Genomic DNA, 24,906 nt, shown 5'->3' with positions numbered 1-24,906 from the left:
TGACCTCTAAAGTGCTCAAGCACTAGGAACATTCAACAAAAATTCATCGATTAGTAGAATATAGAGTTTCCGTACGAAAAACAAGCTAGCCTTTTATACAATGGTGCAGCAAAAGATTGTTATGAAGGGGCACTTGAGCTCTGAAAAACTCAGAACCAAGGCCTTGAAGATTGCTGCAGTCGCTAAAGGTATGCAAAATATATGCACCGACCTTTAAACTTAAGGCCATCCTCATCCACGATCTAAAGGGATCTTTTAGTCCATAAAATATCTAAAAGCCATCTCCAGCAAGCAGGTTAAAAGTAGGCTGCATCTAGTGATCAGCAGGCCGAAGGGCTACAGGCTTGGCAAATATAGCAAGCCTTTTCGCCAAGCTAATCTTTTTGGAACCCATGTGGCCCAGCTATACATTAAAATATGTATATTAGAGGGCCAAAATACAATTCGGGGTATGCTTGTCCTTCTATGACCGGGACATGATTTAGGCACTCTTATTTTTTTTTTTTATATATTCTTTGGGAACAATATAATCATTTTTATCTTAACTAATGAATATTAACATATGATCGATCATGTAAGCAGGCGTGAACAAAGTGTCGATAGATGCGGAGAAAGAGCAACTAGAGGTGATTGGAGATGGAGTTGATTCCATGAGATTGACCATGTCGTTGAGGAAGAAGCTTGGACATGCCACCATACTAAATGTTGAAGAAGTTAAAGGAAAAACCGACGAGAAAAAGCCAACTACTTATCCAATAACTTGGACATCAAGCTATATCCAATATCCACAACATCCTCCACACCATCACGTAGTTCATGATCAATATCCACAAGAAACCAATTGTTCTATTATGTAATTGTTATTGACTTTGAGTTTAATGATTAATCATCTTTACCAACCAACATTCACAATCAAGATTGTCAATGCTCATTTGTGTTGAATGCTGAGTTATACCACTATTTTGAAATTATAATCTCTATACTTGTACTACAATTTAGATTTTGTTGGATCTTTTTAACCATGGACTAGTACCTTTGTCTCCTACTACAAACTGGGCAACTGAGAATCCACACACATTACCTGTCAATATACATTTAAGAGAAAGAATCAGGTTTAAGTTTACACCACCTTTGATAAAATAAAAATTGACATGTGAAAATTTTCATGAGTTAAGGGCACATCTATAACAGTGATGTTTCACCTCTATCCCACTCTCACTCCATACTTTAGCTTATAGAAAAATATTTACGTGTACCTGAAACATGTTTCACGTGGTGTTTGTTTTTTTTTTTTTTTTGTTTCATTGCAATTCATAGGGGCATGCATTCAAAATAGGGCTAACTAATGACCAAATGATGTTATGGGGTTTTGAGTTTTTAGCTTGTGTGACTGGTGATTATGTTTTGGTGATCCATTACATTAAATCTTCATCATGTAATAATTTTGGGAGAAACTTTTAGCTTGTGGTAATGTTTTTTTTTGTAAGCGATCCTGCAAACACAAAACGCCAACCACAAAAAGCCCACCACAAGTATAAGTTTTTGCCTGGATTGACTCACAAGCATAGATGATTCCTATGCCGTGCGACTTCAGCAATAACATAAGTAACTACAAGATGTTTGTCCTTGACTAAACGCGGAGTGATGATGAAAGTTGCAATTGATTGATTTTGTTCTTATTCTCTCACTCATTTGGGATACTATCATAGTATAAATAATTAGTAATTAGACTATGTACAGTTGACTGGTTGTCAAGAAACTTTATCATTTAGTTACTTATATATAGGGTTATTAGGATCCCGTGGCACATGCTTTTGACATGTATTGGACACATATTTTTGTGAAGCTCACTCTGTAATGTATTTCAATTATCCAACCGTTTATCTTTTACGTCTTACCTCATAGATCATGTCTACAGAAAATCACTCAAATTCAAAATCATATGACTGTTAAATTAAATTTATTGTTTCTTGTAAACCAAGATCAATCAAATGTAGAACGCAGAACCTTAGAGAGAGAATGAAGAACAGACAGAGAGATCGTACGATTACTTAGAGAGGAAGAAAGAGCTCAATTGTATTGTTTCATTAACTAATTCATATTTTCTTACAAGCTTAGTATATATTGTCCTAACTATGACAGCTTACAATATAAGCGACCATTACAACAATTATAGATGCCTATGTAATCTAATGACACTTGTCAATAGCTCAACCATTGATCTTATACTCCTAACATTTTTTTGTAGAACTGTATTTGTCCAATTTCTTCACTCTAAATTAATGTCTTAATGGTTTTGGATTTGTCTAATTTTCTGCACCAATGATCTATAAATGATATACTAAAATATAAACGATTTGGATCGTTAAAGTAAATTACGAAGTGGACCCTACTAAATGTCCAATTTATCAAACATGGTTCATGTACTCAAGGAGACCGTCAAAAATAAATTTTAGATGAAGTCAAAGATGTTTAATCAATCAGGGAAGAGTATCATTATGTTTAGTACGGGTGCAACTTGGGCGTATTGGATGGCCAACCCAACCCTAATCCAACATTTGCAATTCACGTTTGGGTTGGGTTCAAGTTCATGCGGGTTTATTCGGGTTTAGGCTTCAATTGGGTTCGGTTTTACTTGGTTGTGTTGGGGTTTGCCCAACTTTATCAAGTTCAATCTTATAACACCTTATTTTGTAAGATTTTAAAATTTTGAACCATACAACGTTAATACTAGTTAAAATTCAATTTTACACATCATCCACACAAAAGAAAACCAAATATTGTGGAGACCAAATCCAATATTTCAACCATGCGAAGTTCAAAATAAAATTACAAAAGAATACTAAAGTTTCAACTAAAAGAATGTAAAAGCAACATCATGACTCATTGTTCAAATAAAAAACACCAAAAGGTCTTATTCATGGTCATCCCAAACAAAACATGTACCTAACTTATATACTACAAAGCGGATTGGGTAATATGTGCATGATAGAGTTCGGGTTAGAAATCTGGGTTGCGTTAAAATTGGTGGACAAGACATCAACTAAACCTAACCCAATAAATGGTCGGGTGAAGTTTGGACGGGTTTCTACTAAATTCCAACCCGCCCGATCTGTTTTGATATCGAATTAGGCATGGGCGATTCGTGTTAACTCAACTCAAGTTGCACTCCTATTATTTAGATTGGAGGTATGAATTATCAAACCAATATCCTTCTTGTACTTTTATAAATTAATAAAACTATTTAAACACATAGACAAACATACTTTCCATCTCTACCAAATTTTGGTAAGCTTTTGCTACACATACAAGTCCTAAATACTCACTCTTTTTAAAGATATTGACTTAGGCATCGGAGATCCATTAGCCAAACTCTCCCCCACCTCGTGTGGTCTTTGATCAAAGATGTTAATTGTTTTGTAGGTACAAATTCGTCAAGATTGAAGATGACACATTTTTGCTACCATAATAATACTTGCATTCCCTACTTGCAAATAATGTATCTTCACCGTAGAATTTTCATAGTCAAAGCTGATTAATCTCTTATAATCTTCATTGGAAGATCATCTCTATATAAAAAAATAAAAATAAAAAATCTTCGGATTGGAAATCGTTTAGTCATCTAAATGTATGAAATAAATCGACAAAAGTACCAAGTAGTGTATTCATGATGACTCGTTGATTTATTTGATGTAGTTGGATAACTAAACAATCTCCAATTCGAATGATTTTTTTTAAAGATGATCTTTAAATGAAGATTAAGATATTGAACGGTCTCGATTATGAATTTCTACTGTGAAAATTCATCATTCGCAAATGAAGGAATGAAATCCCAAAAAAGAAATGCAAGCATTATCCATATATATATATATATATATATAATACCTCTATCCCCCTCTCCTCTCTCTCTCTCTCTCTCTCTCTCCCCCTCCCTTAATTTGTATTCCATCTGAAAAATCTAAGCACGGTTTTGGCTCAGTTTGTGGAAATGTTGGAACGTCTCTTTCCCCCTTAATTTGTGTTCCGTCTGAAAAATCATAGTATTTTGGAACCAAATTTGAATCTAAGCACGGTTTTTGTCTCAGTTTATGGAAATGTTGGTTTCCGTGTATTTGCTTGAAGTCTAGTTTAAGACACGCTGTATCTGTGGGGACAGGTCAACCCAAGGTAATATATTTTACAAAGACTAGGCTCCTATAAATAAAGCATAGCATTCCAAGTACTTTGTACATGTTGAAGTGGAGAAAAAATGCAGTCAAATATAGATAGATTTATAGAGTGCTTTTGCGTTCCGAAAGAGCAACCTTCCCTCTCCAGCATGAAGGCAAGCCTTTTCATTAATTTGTTCTTAGAACATAATGTATTTCAATATTCATTGCACCGCAATTGTAGTTCAAGTAGTTAACAGTGTTTATCTCATACACGAGGTTTGTATTTGAAGGTCCCTACTCCCAAAGATCACTTATATACCAAATAAATAAATAAATAAATAAATAAAAAACAACGTATTCTGTTTGTTTTATCAAAGTTACATTTTCATTTTTAGGAAGATGAAACCAAAGGCTTTAACTATGTGTGATCTTCATATATGCAGCAAAAGATTGTCATGAAAGTGCAACTAAACTGTGAGAAGTGCAGAACCAAGGCCTTGAAGATTGCTGCAAAGGCCAAAGGTGTATGCATCAAATTTCAGATAACTACGAATTTATTTGAGACTGCCTTAATGATTGATGATTAATTAATTAATTAATTGTGGGTTAATTACTACCTAATCAGGTGTGAGCAAAGTGTCCATATAAGTAGACAAAGGGCAGGTGGAGGTGATCGGAAATGGAGTTGATGCCGTTTGCTTGGCCAAGTTGTTGAAGAACAAGCTTGGCTTCGCCACCATAGTAGTTGTTGAAGAAGTGAAAAAATCAGCTGACGAAAAACCAGCGGTTCCAATTCCATGGACATCAAGCTATGTTCACTATCCACTGTGTCATGAGCACCATGATGGGTTCTACCGATACTAAAATAAGCACTTTTACTTGAGTTCTTTTCTTCTCAGTGATATAGAAAATAGATAACCCAAGTGTAACAACTTTTATTATTTAATAAAGAATTTGTAGTTCAAGTGATTAAAAACGTTTATTATGCACTCAAAATGTCTGAAAAATCCAATATTTTGATCGATAAGATTTATCACTTAATTATCAGCTCATATCATATGGAACTAATACAAAACAGTTAAAGCCCGAACAAATAAAAATTTGTTCTAGACGAAACGGGTGGCTCAAATTAATATTACATGCAAGGTTGATCAATCGTACCAATACCAATAAGACTCCACCATATGTTTTCAAGATAGGCTCACATAGATGGATCCTAGGACTACACACAGCAACAGTCACATAGATGATAATGTATTTGTCCTCTATCTTTAGCTAAAAAATGAAAACTAAAACTAAAAATTATAAGTAAATTAAGTATCAAATGAGCCTCTAAATTTTACTCCCATATATCCATTCACGTGCGGCGAATTTTAAGTCAAATAAGTGGACAACATGAATTGGGTGGCCATGGAGCACGTGTGGCCTTTAGACTTCACACATGGGCCAACCTACTATGATGCCATGAATAAAGAAGAGGGTCCATCATAAAACTAATTGACAATATAGAGAGTAGCCCAACCTTTTATAAGCCTCTGCAAGGTTTCTTCGTTTTTCGATATAAAACTCTTTTACCTTCACATTCTCACACTAACGGATGGACCATCCATGAGTAACATCAACGCTAAGAACTATATGAATGGTGGCCGTTTTGACCATGGGACTGAAGGTATTGTCGTAATCAAAACCACGTTGCTGACCATATATCCTTTAGCTACGAGACAGGCTCTATAAACGTTCAATGGAACCATCTGCGTGGTGCTTGACTTTGAACACCCAATTACAAGGCATTCTGATGAGGAGATGGAGGCATCAAAGAAAACGTCAACTGTATTTTACTAAAGAATTAATTTGAGTAATCTCCGGTGGCGTTGACTAAGTGTATGGAAACCTAGGTTTTTAAGCTGTGGAAATAGCTTGTCTCCTATTGAGTCTAGTCAACAGCAGGTAATGGTATTATTAAGCGGTTAGCGGGGTCTAGGTGGAGACTAAGATGAACTAAACGGATTTTATGTAAATTTATTATATTTTATATATATATATATATATATATATATATATAAAAGTGCATATTTAGATTTAAAAAAAACATAATTGTATTGTGATTTATCAATTGCAAAATAAAATGACATATAAATTATAAAGTATTAGAATATATTGCAAAATGGGTAACAAACATATAATAAGTGTTCATCCAAGTATTTAACAAGTTTCTTACATTTTATTGACAAAATAAAATACAAAAATAAAATTATCGATTTTCTATCTAAATGAGAGTCGTGACATAGGCAGGTTTAAGCGAGTTAGGCGAGCGCCTAAGCGGGATAGGCGGAAGCCTAAGTGGATTTAGGCGCACTTTCTTAATTTTTAAACGCCTAAAGATTAACCGGGATCATGACTAGCCGCCTAGCTCTTAGGTGAGACCTAAACATTGTTAGGCAGAAATTTTTAGAATAGTGCTATAAATATAGCATAGCTTTTGGTACTTTTTATTAACCTCTAAAGTGCTCAAGTCCAAGAAACAAAATACCCAACAGAAATTCATCGATTCATAGAATATAGAGTTTCCGTACAGAAAAAAAGCTTGATTTTTATACAAAGGTGCAGCAAAAGATAGTCATGAAAGTGCATTTGAGCTCTGAAAAACTCAGAACCAAGGCCTTGAAGATTGTAGCCGTCGCTAAAGGTATGCAAAATATATGCACCAGTCTTTAAACTTAAGGCCTTCCTCGTCCATGATCTGAATGGATCTTTTAGTCCAGAAATATCTAAAAGCCATCTCCAGCAAGCAGGTTAGAATTAGGTATGGTTTGGCATTGAGGTACTTATATATATAAAAAAAAAAATGCTTATTTTTAAAGTTTTTATGTTGAAGGAATTTGGTAAACTAAAAGAAAAGGGATTATTTTGGAAGCTGCTGTGATTGACAGCTAAAATCATCAGAAAAGCTGAAGCAGCTAAATGCTGCTTTGGAAAACTGGCTTTTTTTTAAAGCATGCGGAGCTACAATGCATCTTTAATGAAACTTTCTAAAGTCCAATAACACCCTCGAACCAGAAACGGCTTTGACAATCTCCATCCTTCGCCGATCTCCATGGTCTCTCGAACCAGAAATGGCTCCATCTGCCATCTTCTCTAATCACCAAACCAGAAATGGCTTCACCGATCTCCATCGTCCCTCGAACCCAACCCCTTCTTTGCTTCAAATTGATTTCTCTCTCTCCTACGAGACCCGATGGATCTGTCTTCATCATCAGACGCATGAACCCACAACTTCAATTGACTCAATCTTGTTCCCCTGCACAAGAAATGGAAACACAGAAACCCACTAGACTACCACAGCCAAAACCGATAATCGCAAAAAAAAAAAAAAAAAAAAAAAAAAAAATCATAAAACTCTTATTTTTCCTCTTCTACTTCAAGAATCTACAGACAAAAAGAACAACAACAATTCAATTTCTTCTTCTTCAAAGTTTACAACTTTGAACTTGTTTCAAAAAAAAAAACAAGGAGGAGGTGGGAGAGATAACCTTGAGTCGCTGTTTGCGGAAGGAAGAGAGGCTGGACTAGAGATAGTGAGAAACTTGTCATTGTCATCGATCAATCCCTCTGAAACCCTTTCATTGCCCCTACAGAACTACAAGATCGTTTTGTTGAGGATGTCGTCGATTTGCTACAGCGGTTATTGATGTATGAAGGACGAGATCGATTCGTCTGATAGCCAAAAGGATGAGATTGACGAAAGCCCATAGAGGATTGGAGGGGCAAAGCGAAGTGGTCTTGCTCCGATGGTAGATGCCATGTCAACTACATGAAGAAGAAGGAGGAAATTAAAATAGAAAAGATGAAGAATGAGTAGAGAAAAAAAAAATAAAGACAAAAAATTGGGGAGTAGGGGAGAGTCGGGACACTTCTACATAGATTATTAACAAATGAAGATGGATAAAAGAAAGATAGGAGACTTCTAGTGTGAAATCCTGTTCCTGGATTTCATTATTATAATCTACGTATTGGTATTATAGAGATTTATATTATTTTCGGGAAATTAATTATTTAAAATCCGTAGACCATTCGAGGTCACAATTTATATTGTTGAATAGATTTCGAGATCACGAACGCATAGGCGAAAACAGTTTGCTAGTCCAGGTTTTAAAGGTATAGTTATGAGCATTTGAAGTTGTGATGCTAAACGATAGTTTTTAAATTTATTTTAAACTCCCATCTTGTGGAAAAGAGGCCAATCATATTTATATGAGTTAAAGGGAATTGAGCAAGGAGGAATGAAGAAGAAAAAATAAATAAATAGAAGAGATCAAAAGGGAGGGCTGCTGCCCAAATGGGGGAGAGGAAGGAAAGGGCTTTTGCCCAATCAGGAAGAAGGTGGTGAGAGATGACCAACGGGAGAGCAGGAAAGGAGGGGAAAGGAGGAGGTGCGAAGCACCCAACCAAGCAGACCCGTTACCCACGTGTGCGACCCGGTTTCAAACCGGTGTGAAATTTCAGCGGTTCCTCGCCCTTTTTTGTCCAATTTTCCGATGAATTGGACCTATAAACCATTCCCAATCATCACCTTGGCCCTCTCTCTTCTTGCTTCACCAAAAATTTGAAGAAATTTGTTGGTATTTTGGTACAAAAATCCTAATAGGCGCCGCGAGAGTTCTTCGTCTTCGGGCGAGTAAATTTGAATCAAATTCCTTAAATCACCATCACCCATAGCATCCTCTTGAGACAAGGAACAAAGCCCAAGCAGTGATGGAGGCGTCGGAGCAAATTTGGAGGTCGAATCGAACACACCCATTCTAGGGTTTTCGTACGGTTTTAGCAAAATTGGAGTCTTTCTAGGCCAAATTGGATTTGGCCACAGGTATAAAGTTTACTCTACTATTTGAGATCTTCAATTCTGTAATTTTTAAGAATTTTTTTAAATAGTTGAATTTTCTGGCAAGTCGGGGCGCCTAGGCCTGGCAATTTCTGACACGACCTAATAACCCGACACGACACGACACGAAATTAACATGTGTTCAGGTCGACACGATAACGAATCGGGTCGTTATCGGGTAACCCGATAAGCACCTGTTAAGATAACGGGTTGATTCGGGTATACACGTGGGTAACACGATACACGATAAGCAGAATATTATTTTTATAATTTTATAACCCTAAAAAAATACTGTAATAATTATATACATTAATTTAACAATTTTATACCCCTAAAAATTATAATAAATAAATAAATATATATATATATATATATTAAATTAACTATAAAGTCTATAATAATTATATATATATATATATATATATATATTAAATTTTGAATTAAATTTTATAAAAACTATAATAATTATTAATTAATATGCATGATGCATTGATGCATATGCATTGCATCCATTGATTAATTTGATTTGATTTCATTCCATTCCTGCCGCCATTTTTGAAGTGAGAGAATTAGGGAAAGATGCTGGAGGGAAAAGTGAAAATGATAAGAAAAAGTTGAAAAGGAAACAAAAAAGACGGGAAAAATGAAAATTAATAGAAGTGGTGAGAAATTTTTTTTTTTTTTTTAAGTTATTAACTTTTTATCACACATATGACATATCTCACTATTTTTATAATGACACACGTGATGTACTATTCTGTGTACCAGTCAATTATACGTACAAAATAAATAGATTTAAATCTACTTAATAAATATATATATATATACACACACACACCATTGGAACTTGATTGATGGGATACGAATTCTCCGAAACTAATTTCAACCATCCTAACCGTCAAACTTGTTTGTATATGCTTTGAGATCACATCAACAAAAAATCGCAAAAAACAAACATTCAGAGATCAAGTAATGGGACAAAACTTTTCGACGGTTATAAAAGAAAAATCACGATTTAACGGTTATTTTAACTTTGATTTTGATTATTTTTTATAGCTACACTCCTTGACCCTATATGAATACAATGAATGAATTCGATCTTCAATTTAAAATATTTACACAAATGGATACCACAAAATCTTATGTTATACTTGATGAAAGTATAAATAAACTCTAAGAAGTGTTAGTTAATCTATTGTTTTTATGGGATACGAATTCTCTTAAACTAATTTCAACGATACCAACCGTCATACTTATTTGTATATGCTTTGAGATCACATCAGCAAAAAATCACAAAAACCAAACATTCAGAGATCAAGTAACGGGACAAAGCTTTTCGACGGTTATAAACGAAAAATCACGATTTAACGGTTATTTTAACTCCAATTTTGATGATTTTTTACAGCTACACTCCTTGACCCTATATGAATACAATGAATGAATTCGATCTTCAATTTAAAATATTTACACAAGTGTATACCACAAAAATTTATGTCATACTTAATGAAAGTATAAATAAACTCTAAGTGTTAGTCAATCTATCGTTTTGATGGGATACGAATTCTCCAAAACTAATTTCAACGATCCAAACCGTCAAACTTGTTTGTATATGCTTGGAGATCATATCAACAAAAAATCACAAAAAACAAACATTCAGAGATCAAGTAACGGAACAAAGCTCTTCAACGGTTATAAACGAAAAATCACGATTTAACAGTTATTTTAACTCCGATTTTGATGATTTTTTACAACTACACTTCTTGACCCTATATGAATACAATGAATGAATTCGATCTTCAATTTAAAATATTTACACAAGTGTATACCACAAAATCTTATGTTATACTTAATGAAAGTATAAATAAACTCTTAAGTGTTAGTCAATCTATCGTTTTGATGGGATACGAATTCTCCAAAACTAATTTCAATGATCCAAAACGTCAAATTTGTTTGTATATTCTTGGAGATCACAGCAACAAAAAATCACAAAAAAAAAAACATTCAGAGATCAAGTAACAGGACAAAGCTTTTCGACGGTTATAAACGAAAAATCACAATTTAACGGTTATTTTAACTCCGATTTTGATGATTTTTTACAGCTACACACATTGACCCTATATGAATACAATGAATGAATTTCATCTTCAATTTAAAATATTTACACAAGTGGATACCACAAAAATCTTATGTTATACTTAATGAAAGTATAAATAAACTCTAAGTGTTAGTCAATCTATTGTTTTGATGGGATACAAATTCTCCAAAACTAATTTCAACGATACAAACCGTCAGCTTATTTGTATATGCTTCGAGATCACATCAGCAAAAAATTGCAAAAAACAAACATTCAGGGATCAAGTAACGGGACAAATTTTTCAACGGTTATAAACGAAAAATCACGATTTAACGGTTATTTTAACTCCGATTTTGATGATTTTTTACAGCTACACTCCTTGACCCTATATGAATACAAAGAATACTAGTGGATGTGGATATCACAAAATCTAATGTTATATACTTAATAAAAGTATGAATCAACTATAATATTAATAATTATATACATTAATTTAACAATTTTCTTTCTTGGTGGCAAATGGAGCGTTTTCATTATCCGATACTTTCTCAGTTAGCACGAGATGTGTTAACAATTCCCATTTCAACTGTTGCATCAGAATCTGCATTTAGTATTGGGGGTAGAGTACTAGATCAGTATCATAGTTCATTGTTACCAGAAACAGTTCAAGCTTTGTTGTGCACACGAGATTGGCTATTTGGAAAAGGAGGTAATATATTTTTATATGGTATAGTATTATTATTTTGGTAAACTTCTCATAATTTGAATGATTTTTAATGTTTGGTTTTTCCATACTTAGTTTATGCGGAAGAGAGTTCTGACGTGGAAAACCTTACTGAAAACATCTTCAACATAACTCTTGAAGGCAATAGATCAAGCCAAAGTTCCAATACAATTTCATGATGATCGATGTAAATTGAAGATTTTGTAAATGGAGGTGTAAACTTTTGAGAACAAAAACTCTTTATCCTCGCACATTTAATACGTGTAATAGATTAGTAGTGTATGTATTATTTTTTTATTAGGCTCTTATTTTCGAGTGTAGATATAGTACTAAAACGACAAATGTTTTATGTTTTGAAGTAATATTTACGTGGCAATGTGTGGTATGTGCAAATTTTAAAAAAATATTTTTTTTTTCTTAACGGGTCATAATGGGTCGGGTCACTTTACCCTTTGGATAAAGTGACCCGACCTGTTAAGGACCCGTTAAGATAACGGGTGTGACACGACACGATCCATTAAGATAACAGGTGTTACACGAAAACGACACGAACACGACAGACACAACCCGTTTGCCAGGCCTAGGGGCGCCCGACAACCACCCGCGGCGGCGCATGCAGCGGCGCGTGGCCTGTGGGCCGATAATGTCTTTTTAAGCACTTTTAGATGCCATGAGTTCATGTTTGATATCCATACGACGTAAATTGATTTTTTGGACTTAGCTTCATTTCGATACATGAATAAGTCAAAATATGAACCAATGATCCGACCGTTGGATCGTCACCAAACTTTAAGACATTATAATAAGTAATATTTTAGGATGTTAGGAACTTACAGATCAGGAATCCGAAGTACGGATCTTCCCAAATTGGATTTCTAATTTGTAAAATAAATTGTTGATCACCACCTAACTTTAGTAATTGGCGGAGATCCGACTGTCGGATCACGATGAGATTTTAGTATGTTGTTCTTCGAGAATAATGTGGACCTTAGGAAGTTACGGATTTAGATTATGATGTGCGGATCTTCTGTATCAAATTTTGTAGTGTTGTGGATCCTACTGTTGACCGAGAATTGACTTTTGGTCAACATGTCTCGAAACGTTCTAAATACTAAAATTAGTACTACGGGGGACTAATTGAAGTCTAGTGGGCTTACATTGGTTAGAGAGTGATTTGAGTATATGAGATATGGATATTAACTTATTTTCTTTTATTAATATCGTATGTGAATATGTCTTGTTCTTATAAATGGGATTTGTATTGAAATGTGATTTTATATATTAGCCATAGATTGTGTTATTAAACATGAATTGGTTTGTGTACTGATGATGGTTGGGATATATTTGAGTTTAATTATCTTTTAGTACTATGATTGATGTGTATGATTATTTTTATGATAAGGTTATCCTAGAATCCTATTTGAAGTATGTTGTAGCACCTATATGCTTGTGTGACTTATTAGTGATGGCCTTGAGAAGTTAATGGTGTAGATGACTACGTTGAAACTCATAGACGTTGAGATGTGGTTAAGTTATGTGTTGAAGTTATTACACCATGTAGCAGAGGTACATGGATGGTCCTACTTGGTATATCCGCGATGGGAGTCCCTACGTATTCAGGGATGATCATGCCTGGTATATCAGCGTTGGGTGATCATCACTTGCACAATTATGTTGAAACATAATGATGTATATGATGGATGAAATAGAAACCTTGATTATCATGTGGGTTATTATGTAGCTTGAATTGAATAATTCATGCTTGTCAAGTCCAAATGTTTGATTGAGTAATGTTATGCCTTTTTGGCTTGAAGGAATCGTGTTATATGTCAAGTTATAGAGAAGTTGAACTACGAATGGTTTGATCCCTAATGAGGGTACGTAGACAGTCTAACGAAGAGGTTAGATGCAGCCATAAAAGATACGAAAAATTATTATGCATCTGGATCTTGAATGATACTTTGTATATATTCAGGAGGCGGGGTATGTTAGAAATACGGGTATTTGGTGACGTCACGTGTCGATCCTGGACGTATGTTGGGATCGGGGCGTGACATCTAGAGAGATTATAAATAAATAAATAAACATAGATTATTAATAAATGAAGATGGATAAAAGAAAGATAGGACTGATTTATTATTTTACATTTAACATTATACTCATTTTATACCCTTTTTGGTCATTTCACACAGTCATAGCTGTTTTACATAAAAGTTTACCAAACACTATCATATTGTGTTTTTTTTTTCAAAAGCACTTTTACAAAAAAAGTTTATTAAATACTGTGCTGCATTATTTTACAGCTGCTTATTCTCACAGCACAGCAGAATCAATTTTTTTTCAAAGCACAGCAATACCAGGCTTGCCAAATATAGCAAGCCTTTTAGCCAATTCTAATTCTTTTTAGAACCCAAGTGGCCTCAGCTATACATTAAAATATGTATTTTAGAGGGCTAAATTGTAATTCGGGCTATGGTTAGCCTTCCATCAAGGGAGATGACTTGGGCACTCTTATTTTTTTAATTTTAATTTTTAGATATTCTTTGGTAACAATATAAATATTTTTATCTTAACTAATGAAAATTAGCATATGATCGATCATGTAAGCAGATGTGAGCAAAGTGTCGATAGAAGCGGAGATAGGGTATCTGGAGGTGTTGGAGATGGAGTTGATTCCATGAGATTGACCATGTCATTGAGAAAGAAGCTTGGCCATGCCACCATACTATGTGTTGAAGAAGTTAAAGGAAAAACTGACGAGAAAAAGCCAACTACTTATCCAATAACTTGGACATCAAGCTATATCCAATATCCACAATATCCTCTACACCATCACGTAGTTCATGATCAATATCCGCAAGAAGCCAATTGTTCTATTATGTAATTGTTGTTGACATTGAGTTTGATGATTAATCATTGTTACTAACCAACATTCATGCACCTTACCCGTCAATATATATTTAAGAGAAAGAATAATGTTTAAGTTTACACCACATTTGATATAAAAGAATGACAAGTGAAAATTTTCAAGAGTTTATGGCACAGATCTACAACGGTGATGTTTCACCTCAATCCCACTCTCACTCATTTGTGGTGGGAGTATATCATCGTTATGTGAAATTTATGTGTACCTGAAATACTTTCAATGTAGTTTTTTATTTTTATTTTTTTTCGACTTGCAATTGATAGAGGCATGCATTCAAAATAGGGCTAATGATCAATCAGGATAAAATGCATGAATTCAAAACAATGTACGTGACAATTGTGCTTCTCTCTATTCCTCTGTTGACCAAATGATTTTGGGGTTTTGAGATTTTAGCTTGTGGTGGTAATGTTTCTGTGATCGGTTACATAAAAACTTCATCAGGTAATTTTGGGGGAAAGTTTCTGCTTGTGGTAATGTTTTTCTAAGCGATCTTGCAAGCACATAAAGCTCACCAAAAAAAGCCCACCACAAATCTAAGTCTTTGCCTGGATTGACTCGCATAGATGTCGCCTATACCGTACGATATGTTCATCAGCAATACCATAAGAAATTACAGGAGACTTTTGTTCTTGACCAAATGCGCAGACTTGTTCCAAACCCTGGAATTTTTTTTTTTGTTTTTTTTTTTGTTTTTTTTTTTGTTTCAGTTATTGTGGTTGTAGTGCAATGTAGAAACTGCTTCTGCTGTGCTTTTTAACAAAGCTGTTTTTGTTATTCTGTGAGAATAAACAGCTGTAAAATAAAGTTGGTAAACTTTTTTCAGTAAAAGTGTTTCTAACAAAAAGACAGTGTCTGAATATTTGATAAACTTTTATATAAATTGATGTGAATAAGTTGGCCAGGCATAATGTACATGATGAAATGATAAAAATTGCGAAAGAATTTACTATTGGGGGAATATTAGCATAAATTGAAAGTTTAGGATGCTCAAAATCAAATTGAAAGTTCAGAGCAAAATGGAACAAGGTCCGAAATTCAGGAGATTCAAGGGCTCCTGCTAAGAGAAATTGATCCTTAGACGCATCGTATAAGACAGACAATAAACTTTTATGCAACAAAAGCAGGATTCTTAGTCCTGTTAATTCGATACTCGAAATGTTACGTCCATTTCAAGGCATATCTTACATGAATCGAGATATCCATCATGGAATACTCCTCTCCTCTGTAACGATTAACAAACCCGACATAACTTACTTAGAACGACGATACAACCTTCATGAATCTAGCGCAGCTTTCCCTTGTCATAAGTAGCTATGTTTTGGGGCTCGCACTCTGGACTAAACAACAGAACCAGCAAAGCAGTGGATGAGCTCACAGATACCGCTCCACAAGCCGCCCACCGACGACTCCTCGGAACTGTAATTCTCGGACCAGTAAATCACAGAAACAACAACGTACAAGCCCTGACTTTGTGTAAATACAATAGAATGGATAGTATTTACAGCTACAACGAGGTATTCAACATGGAAAAACAAAACCATCCGAAAAGCAAGTTTGTCCTAGGCTTAAACTTGGCATTCGATTATTATGATCACGCACAAATCATTGAGTTGAATAGAGAAAGCATGTTGATAGAACAAACCGTAATGCAATCTGCAAAGGATCCAGAATCCCAACGATCCGCCAACAGTGAAAATACCGGCAGTCTGTTCTACAACTTTCTGCTACAATTCAGAGCTTCCTTCTCACACCTAGTAATGCTATTGGCCTTAACCAACTGAAAATTGTAACAGCCTAATTAAAAAACAAATTAAAAATAAGCTAAACTGAACAGTACCGGAAATTTTTCTTTAAATTTGCCTAACAAATACCATCATGCTTCAACCACTTGTATATTGCACAAAGCTTCTAACATTATGCATACTCATGAGCACCCTAAAGTTAATATGTGCACGTCATGAGCACCCTGTTTTTATTCATAAAACCAATTTTTGTATCTTCTAAGGTGGGGATCCTACTTTTAACTCTAAGGTTAATATGTGCACGTCATGAGCACCCTGCTTTTTAATGTTATATAGAATTGTGTGTAACTATTGAGCCCAAAGCTAAACATGACTTTGCATTTGACTCCAAAGTACTGAACAACTCATATAAGCACTAAATCTCGAATATCTCTGATCATGAGATGTATAATATTTGTCACAATAAATTAAGTGAGACCTATTTAAGATTAATATTTTGTTAGTGAATGCAAAACCTGTTATAAATCTTAATTAAGTGATGGATTGTAACTCCTTGTATTTTGAATTCAAACCCTCTAATTTTTTTTGGTGTAGAATAATATAAAATATCGTTTGTAATATTTTGTGTAATAATCAATCCAAAAAAAAAAAAAATGGCGTAATTTAAAGGCTTGCACATATATATGATTCGTGTCATGAAGTTCACTTTATTCATTCTGGAATCACAAGAAGCTTTTACAGCTAGCTAGCTAGCTGCTATGTGTATTTCATGGGAAGTACTTACGAAATGAAAGATTAATTTCCAATTAATTATTTTAATCAAATCAAAGTAGAATCTACTGGGTCTTAATAAATAATTTGAGTAATCTACGGTGGCCTTAATTTGACTAAGCTTGTGGAAACCTTGGATTTTAAGCTTCTGGAATATCTCGTCTGCTGTTGAGATTAGTCAACAGCAGGTAATGGTATTATAAGACGACGAAGCTCCTATAAATACAGCATAGCTTTTTACTACTTTTTATTGACCTCTAAGTGCTCAAGTACAACAAACAAAAATACCCAACAAAAATCATCGATTCGTAGAATATAGAGTTTCCGTACAAAAAACAATCTAGCCTTTTGTACTATGGTGCAGCAAAAGATAGTTATGAAGGTGCACTTGAGCTCTGAAAAACTCAGAACCAAGGCGTTGAAGATTGCTGCAGTCGCTAAAGGTATGCAAAATATATGCACCAATCTTTAAACTTAAGGCCATCCTCATCCACGATCTAAAGGGATCTTTTAGTCCATAAAATATCTAAAAGCCATCTCCAGCAAGCAGGTTATAAGTAGGTTGCATCTAGTTATCAGCAGGCTAAGGGGCTACAGGCTTGGCAAATATAGCAAGCCTTTTAGCCAAGCTAATCTTTTTGGAACCCATGTGGCCCCAGCTATACATTAAAATATGTATATTAGAGGGCCAAAATGCAATTCGGGGTATGCTTATCCGTCTATGATCGGGAGATGATTTAGGCACTCTTATTTTTTTATATTTTCTTTGGAAACAATATAATCATTTTTATCTTAACTAATGAATATTAGCATATGATCGAACATGTAAGCAGGCGTGAGCAAAGTGTCGATAGATGTGGAGAAAGAGCAGCTGGAGGTGATTGGAGATGGAGTTGATTCCATGAGATTGACCATGTCGTTGAGGAAGAAGCTTGGCCATGCCACCATACTAAGTGTTGGAGAAGTTAAAGGAAAAACCGACGAGAAAAAGCCAACTACTTATCCAATAACTTGGGCATCAGGCTATATCCAATATCCACAACATCCTCCACACTATCACGTAGTTCATGATCAATATCCACAAGAAACAAATTGTTCTATTATGTAATTGTTGTTGACTCTGAGTTTAATGATTAATCATCGTTACCAACCAACATTCACAATCAAGATCGTCAATGCTCATTTGTGCTGAATGCTGAGTTACACCACCATTTTGAAATTATAATCTCTATACTTGTACTCACAATTTAGATTTTGTTGGATCTTTTTGACCATGGAATTGTACCTCTGTCTTCTACTATAAACTGGGCAACTAAGAATCCACGCACCTTACTTGTCAATATACATTTAAGAGAAAGAATCAGGTTTAAGTTTACATCGCCTTTGATAAAATAAAAATTGACAAGTGAAAATTTTCAAGAGTTAAGGGCACATCTATAGCAGTGATGTTTCACCTCGATTCCACTCTCACTCCCACTCATGCGTGGGGGGAGTACATCATCGTTACCTGAAAGTTATACTTCAGCTTATAGAAAAATACTTACGTGTACCTGAAACATGTCTCACGTAGTGTTTTTTTTTTTTTTCACTGCAATTCATAGAGGCATGCATTCAAAATAGGGCTAATGACCAAATGATGTTATGGGGTTTTGAGTTTTTAGCTTGTGCGACTGGTGATTATGTTTTGGTGATCGATTACATTAAATCTTCATCAGGTAATAATTTTGGGAGAAACTTTTAGCTTGTGGTAATGCTTTTTTTTTTTTTTTTTTTTTTTGGTAAGCGATCTTGTAAACACAAAACGCCCACCACAAGTATAAGTCTTTGCCTGGATTGACTCACAAGCATAGATGACTCCAATGCCGTGCGACATCAGCAATACCATAAGTAACTACAGGATATCTTTGTCCTTGACTAAACGGGGAGTGATGATGAAAGTTGCAATTGATTGATTTTGCTCTTGTTCTCTCACTCATTTTGGATACTATCATAGTATAAATAATTAGTAATTAGACTATGTACAGTTGACTGGTTGTGAAGAAACTTTATTATTTAGTTACTTATATATAGGGTTATTAGGATCCGGCACATGTTTTTGACATATATTGGACACAAATTTTTGTGAAGTTCACTATGTAATGTATTTCAATTATCTAATCATTTATCTTTTACGTCTTACCTCACAGATCATGTCTACAGAAAATTATCCAAATTCGAAATCATATGACTGTTAAATTAAATTTATTGTTTCTTGTAAACCAAGATCAATCAAATGTAGAACGCAGAACCTTAGAGAGAGAGAATGAAGAACAGACAGAGAGAGATCGTGCCATTACTTAGAGAGGAAGAAGGAGCTCAATTGTGTTGTTTCATTAACTAACTCATATCTTCTTACAAGCTTAGTATATATTGTCCTAACTATGACACCTTACAAGATAAGCTACCATTACAACTATTATAACTGCTTATGTAATCTAATGACACTTGTCAATAGCTCAATCATTGATTTTATACTTCTAATATTTCTTTTTAAAGCTGTATTTGTCCAATTTCTTCATTCTAAATTAATATCTTAATGATTTTGGATTTGTCTAATTTTGTGCACCAATGATCTATAAAGTTCACATATACTAAAATATAAACGATTTGGATCGTTAAAGTAGATTACGAAGTGGGCCCTGCTAAATGTCCAATTTATCAAACATGGTTCATGTACTCAAGGAGACCGTCAAAAATAAATTTTAGATGAAATCAAAGATGTTTAATCAATCAAGTAAGAGTATCATTATGTTTAGTACAGGTGCAACTTGGGCGTATTGGATGGTCAACCCAACCCTAATCCAACGTTCACAATTCACGTTTGGGTTGGGTTCAGGTTCAAATGGGTTCGGGTTTACTTGGGTTGTGTTGGGATTTGTCCAACTTTATCAAGTTCAATCTTATAACACCTTGTTTTGCAAGATTTTAAATTTTTAAACCCTACAACGTCAATACTAGTTAAAATTCAATTTTACACATCATCCACACAAAAGTAAACCAAATATTGTCGAGACCAAATCCAATATTTCAACTATGCGAAGTTCAAAATAAAATTACAAAAGAATACCAAAATTTCAACTAAAAGAATATAAAAGCAACATCAGGACTCATTGTTCAAATAAAAAACAACAAAAAATCTTATCCATGGTCATCCCAAACAAAACATGTACCTAACTTATATACTACAAAGCGGATTGGGTAATATGTGTATGATAGAGTTCGGGTTAGAAATCAAGGTTGGGTTGAAATGGGTGGACAAGACATCAACTGAACCCAACCCAATAAATGGTCGGGTGGGGTTCGGACGGGTTTCTACTTCATTCCAACCTGCCCGATTGGGTTTGAAATCAAATTAGGCATGAGTGATTCGTGTTAACCCAACTCAAGTTGCACCCCTATTATTTATCAAACCATTATCTTTCTTGTACTTTTATAAATTAATAAAACTATTTAAACACATAAAACTAACACATAGGCAAACATGCTTTCCATCTCTACCAAATTTTGGTAAGTTTTTGCTACGCATAGAAGTCGTAAATACTCACCCTTTTTAAAGATACTGATTTAGGCATCGGAGATCCATTAGCCAAACTCCCCCCCCCCCCCCAACCTCGTGATGTCTTTGATCAAAGATGTTAATTGTTTTGTACGTACAAATTCGTCAAGACTGAAGATGACGGATTTTTGCTACCATAATAATACTTGCTTTCCCTTACTTGCGAATAATAATCAAAGCTGATTAATCTCTTATAATCTTCATTGGAAGATCAACCCTATAAATATAAAAAATAAAATAATATAAAAATAAAAAAACCTTTGGATTGAAAATTGTTTAGTCATGTAAATGTATCAAATAAATCAACAGCATAAGTACCAAGTAGCATATTCATGATGACTCGTTGATTTATTTGATACAATTGGATGACTAAATGATCTCCAATTCAAATGATTTTTTTTAGAAATGATCTTTAAAAGAAGATTAAGATATTGAACGGTCCCGATTATGAATTTATACTGTAAAAATACATCATTCGCAAATGAAGGAATGAACGTACGTATCCCAAAAAAAGAAATGCAAGCATTATCCAAATATATATATATATGTAAAATACCTCTATCTCCCTCTCCTCTCTCTCTCCCTTAATTTGTATTCCATCTGAAAATTCTAAGCACGGTTTTGGCTCAGTTTGTGGAAATGTTGGAACGTCTCTCTCCCCCTTTTATTTGTGTTCCGTCTGAAAAATCAAAGTATTTTGGAGCCAAATTTGAACCTAAGCACAGTTTTGTCTCAGTTTGTGGAAATGTTGGTTTCCATCTATTTTCTTGAAGTCTAGTTTAACTCCGCTGTATCTGTGGGGACAGGTCAACCCAAGGTAATATATTTTACAAAGACTAGGCTCCTATAAATAAAGCATAGCATTCCAAGTACTTTCTACGTGTTAGAGTAGAGAAAAAGATGCAATCATTCATAGATAGATTTATAGAGTGCTTTTGCGTTCCCAAAGCGCAATCTTCCCTCTCCAGCATGAAGGCAAGCCTTTTCATTAATTTGTTCTTAAAACATAATGTGTTTCAATATTCATTGCACCGTAATTGTAGTTCAAGTAGTTAACAGTGTTTATCTCATACACAAGGTTTGTATTTGAAGGTCCCTCCTCCCAAGGATCACTTATATACCCAAAAAAAAAAAACGTATTCTGTTGGTTTTATCAAAGTTACTTTTTCATTTTTAGGAAGATCAAACCAAAGGCTTTAACTATGTGTGATCTTCATATATGCAGCAAAAGATTGTCATGAAAGTGCAACTAAACTCTGAGAAGTGCAGAACCAAGGCCTTGAAGATTACTGCAAAGACCAAAGGTTTGCATCAAATTTCAGATAACTACAGATTTATTTGTGACTGCCTTAATGACTGATGATTAATTAATTAAGGGTTATTTAGATATAGACACTTGCAACTCTTATTTCCTAGACAAAAACTCACCTAATTATAAACATCTAAATAAAACCCAAATTTAAAAATGACTGTCAAGTATAGAAGTAATTGACATATTATTACAAAATGTTTACAACTTGTACCACAATATTTAAAATAAAATCATTAAATGTTATTACTCACCTTAATTACAATGAAAATATAATTATTCCAAATATTATTACCCCTAACACACACATATATATGTTCAAATGTATATATTACTACCATAAGCTCAATGTGTGTGTGTGTGTGTGTACACACACATATATAGTTTACCTATATATATATACACATGCACAGTGCTACATATATGATCAAACATATTAAACTAATTAATCTACCTATATTTAAATTTATGATGAGCAAATAACATATATTATGTAGGTAAATTAATATTGAATCAAATAACATTCTTTTATTTTGTAGGTAATTTATTTTCCATGTATTATTACATATATTTGGCACATTTTATTATTATAAGATATATGTACAAATAATAGGTAAATGAATTTTGAATAAAATAAAAATGCTTTATTTTGTAAGTAAATTAATTTTGAATCAAATAACATTTCTCCATTATGTAGGTATTTTATTTTGTATGTAGGCACATTTTATTATTATATGCACAAATAATAGGTAAACTAGTATTGAATAAAATAATAATTTTTTTTATGTAGGTACATTATTTTGCATATATTGGGTATGCTTTATTATGTAGGTAAATTATTTTGCATGAATTTGTATGTATATCATGCATGTTTTTTTGTTGTTATATATATGTGTGTGAAATAATTTACCTACATTTATATTTAAAATATAATTTTATTAACTTAACTGAGCATGTATTACTACATTTATTAGGCATGTTTTATTGGTATTATATATTAGGCAATGAATTTATTATTTTTATTTTTGTAAAATCATTAATTATCCCTTACAATTTGTATGGAATTAATTGTGTAAATCAAACATTCAAATAGTGGGCATTGAAATTTTTTAAATGTGTAAAGTCAAATATAATTAATGAATTTGCTGATGTGGAATCTAGTCAATGAGTTTTATTCGAGTAAAAAACTTATATCGGGTTTTATATGAAGAAAATTAAGTTTTAGGGATTAAAGTCATATTTTCAGTTAATAATTAACTAATTATGGGTTAATTACCACCTAAGCAGGTGTGAGCAAAGTGTCCATAGAAGTAGACAAAGGGCAGGTGGAGGTGATCGGAAATGGAGTTGATGCCGTTTGCTTGGCCAAGTTGTTGAAGAACAAGCTTGGCTTCGCCACCATAGTAGTTGTTGAAGAAGTGAAAAAAGAAAAGGAGGAAAAGCCAGCGGTTCCAATTCCATGGATATCAAGCTATCTTCACTATCCACAGTATCATGCGTACTATGATGGGTTCTACGGATACTAAATTAAGCGCTTTTACTTGAGTTCTTTTCTTCTCAGTGATATAGAAAATAGATACCCCAAGTATAAGAACTTTTATTATTTAATAAGGAACTTATAGTTCAAGTGATTAAAAGCATTTATTCTACACTTAAAATGTCTGAAAAATCCAATATTTTGATCGATAAGATTTATCACTTAATTATCATCTCATATCATATGGAACTAATACCAAACAGATAAAGCCCGAACAAATAAAAATTTGTTCTAGACTAAACGGGTGGCTCAAATTAATATTACATGCAAAGTTGATCAATCGCACCAATACCAATTAGACTCCACCATATGTTTTCAGGATAAGCTCCACATAGATGGGTCCTAGGACTACACACACATCAGCAACAGTCACATAGATGATAATGTATTTGTCCTCTATATTTAGCTAACAAATGAAAACTAAAACTAAAAATTATAAGTAAATTAAGTGTCAAACTCCCACGTATCTATTCACGTGCGGCGAATTTTTAAGTGAAACACGTGTACAACATGAATTGGGTGGCCATGAAGCATGTGTGGCCTTTGGACTTCACACATGAACCAACCTGCTATGATGCCATGAATAAAGAAGAGGGTCCACCATAAAATCAATTGGCAATATAGGGAGTAGTCCAACTTTTTATAAGTCTTTGCAACGTTTCTTCGTTTATCGATATGAAACTCTTTTACCTTCACATTCCCATACTGACAGATGGACCATCCATGAGTAACATCAAAGCTAAGAACTATATGAATGGTGGCAGTTATGACCATGGGACTGAAGGTATTGTCGTAATCAAAACCACGTTGCTGACCATATCATTTAGCTACGAAACAGCCTTTATAAACGTTCAATGGAACCATCTGCGTGGTGCTTGACTTTGAACACCCAATTACAAGGCATTCTGGACCAGACCTGCTTGAAAATACAACAAGTCAGGCCAGGGCAGATTTTACTATTTTAAAACTAAGAACCGGACCTAATCCGACCCGTATAAAATGGCTCGGTTCCTATGGGTCCAACGGGTACCCTGTTTTTTTTTTTTTTTTTTTTTTTTTCTTCTAATTTCCAATGTTCTAGAACCCAGATTCCCAGTCAAATTCGAGTTCGAAATCGAATCAGACGGGAAGAGGGCGTCGTTGGAGATCAAATCAAACTCTTTCCTTAGCAGCTGCAAGAAAATCCTGCAAGCGTCCA

At 34.0% G+C, this 24,906-nt stretch overlaps 3 protein-coding genes and 2 pseudogenes across 5 annotated transcripts; all 5 read left to right on the top strand.

Annotated features, from left to right (window-relative positions):
• The first annotated feature begins 17 nt into the window (after positions 1–17).
• On the top strand, positions 18–967 carry LOC148698271 (heavy metal-associated isoprenylated plant protein 47-like). The gene is made up of 2 exons (XM_088691691.1): positions 18–188; positions 583–967. Exons 1-2 carry the CDS (start codon positions 101–103, stop codon positions 855–857), a joined length of 363 nt encoding a protein of 120 aa, XP_088547817.1. The 5' UTR covers positions 18–100; the 3' UTR covers positions 858–967.
• Positions 968–4,588: 3,621 nt separating this feature from the next.
• LOC148698270 (heavy metal-associated isoprenylated plant protein 47-like) lies at positions 4,589–5,140 on the top strand (annotated as a pseudogene). Its single transcript, XR_015961053.1, has 2 exons — positions 4,589–4,673; positions 4,777–5,140. The product of XR_015961053.1 is annotated as a heavy metal-associated isoprenylated plant protein 47-like (transcript).
• A 619-nt stretch (positions 5,141–5,759) lies between these two features.
• Positions 5,760–14,712, top strand: LOC148698269 (heavy metal-associated isoprenylated plant protein 47-like; annotated as a pseudogene).
• Positions 14,713–17,545: 2,833 nt separating this feature from the next.
• Positions 17,546–18,471, top strand: LOC148698268 (heavy metal-associated isoprenylated plant protein 47-like). The gene is made up of 2 exons (XM_088691642.1): positions 17,546–17,710; positions 18,101–18,471. Exons 1-2 carry the CDS (start codon positions 17,623–17,625, stop codon positions 18,373–18,375), a joined length of 363 nt encoding a protein of 120 aa, XP_088547768.1. The 5' UTR covers positions 17,546–17,622; the 3' UTR covers positions 18,376–18,471.
• A 3,273-nt stretch (positions 18,472–21,744) lies between these two features.
• Positions 21,745–23,822, top strand: LOC137716419 (heavy metal-associated isoprenylated plant protein 47). Of its 2 annotated transcripts, XM_068455870.2 has the most exons (3): positions 21,745–21,837; positions 22,088–22,166; positions 23,459–23,822. In XM_068455870.2, the coding sequence occupies exons 1-3, from the start codon at positions 21,763–21,765 to the stop codon at positions 23,695–23,697; spliced, it is 393 nt and encodes a 130-aa protein (XP_068311971.2). In that variant the 5' UTR covers positions 21,745–21,762; the 3' UTR covers positions 23,698–23,822. The 2 variants fall into 2 exon arrangements, with proteins under 2 accessions (XP_068311971.2, XP_068311972.2); XM_068455871.2 differs by lacking the exon at positions 21,745–21,837 and having other exon boundaries at positions 22,082–22,166.
• The last annotated feature ends 1,084 nt before the right edge of the window (positions 23,823–24,906 follow it).

This window comes from Pyrus communis, chromosome 3 (genome assembly GCF_041283825.1).
Source record: "Pyrus communis isolate YQ-2024b chromosome 3, ASM4128382v1, whole genome shotgun sequence".
In the NCBI taxonomy this organism is placed as follows: domain Eukaryota; kingdom Viridiplantae; phylum Streptophyta; class Magnoliopsida; order Rosales; family Rosaceae; genus Pyrus; species Pyrus communis.
This window is presented reverse-complemented; position numbering and strand designations above follow the sequence as displayed.

Excerpts from the sequence above, each read along its gene's own strand:
- LOC148698271 (XM_088691691.1), top strand. The coding sequence starts at position 101 with ATGGTGCAGCAAAAGATTGTTATGAAGGGGCACTTGAGCTCTGAAAAA. Across the intron at positions 189-582 it reads GATTGCTGCAGTCGCTAAAG|GCGTGAACAAAGTGTCGATA; the intron begins GTATGCAAAATA and ends TCATGTAAGCAG.
- LOC148698268 (XM_088691642.1), top strand. The coding sequence starts at position 17,623 with ATGGTGCAGCAAAAGATAGTTATGAAGGTGCACTTGAGCTCTGAAAAA. Across the intron at positions 17,711-18,100 it reads GATTGCTGCAGTCGCTAAAG|GCGTGAGCAAAGTGTCGATA; the intron begins GTATGCAAAATA and ends ACATGTAAGCAG.
- LOC137716419 (XM_068455870.2), top strand. The coding sequence starts at position 21,763 with ATGCAATCATTCATAGATAGATTTATAGAGTGCTTTTGCGTTCCCAAA. Across the intron at positions 21,838-22,087 it reads CTTCCCTCTCCAGCATGAAG|CAAAAGATTGTCATGAAAGT; the intron begins GCAAGCCTTTTC and ends TCATATATGCAG. Across the intron at positions 22,167-23,458 it reads GATTACTGCAAAGACCAAAG|GTGTGAGCAAAGTGTCCATA; the intron begins GTTTGCATCAAA and ends CCACCTAAGCAG.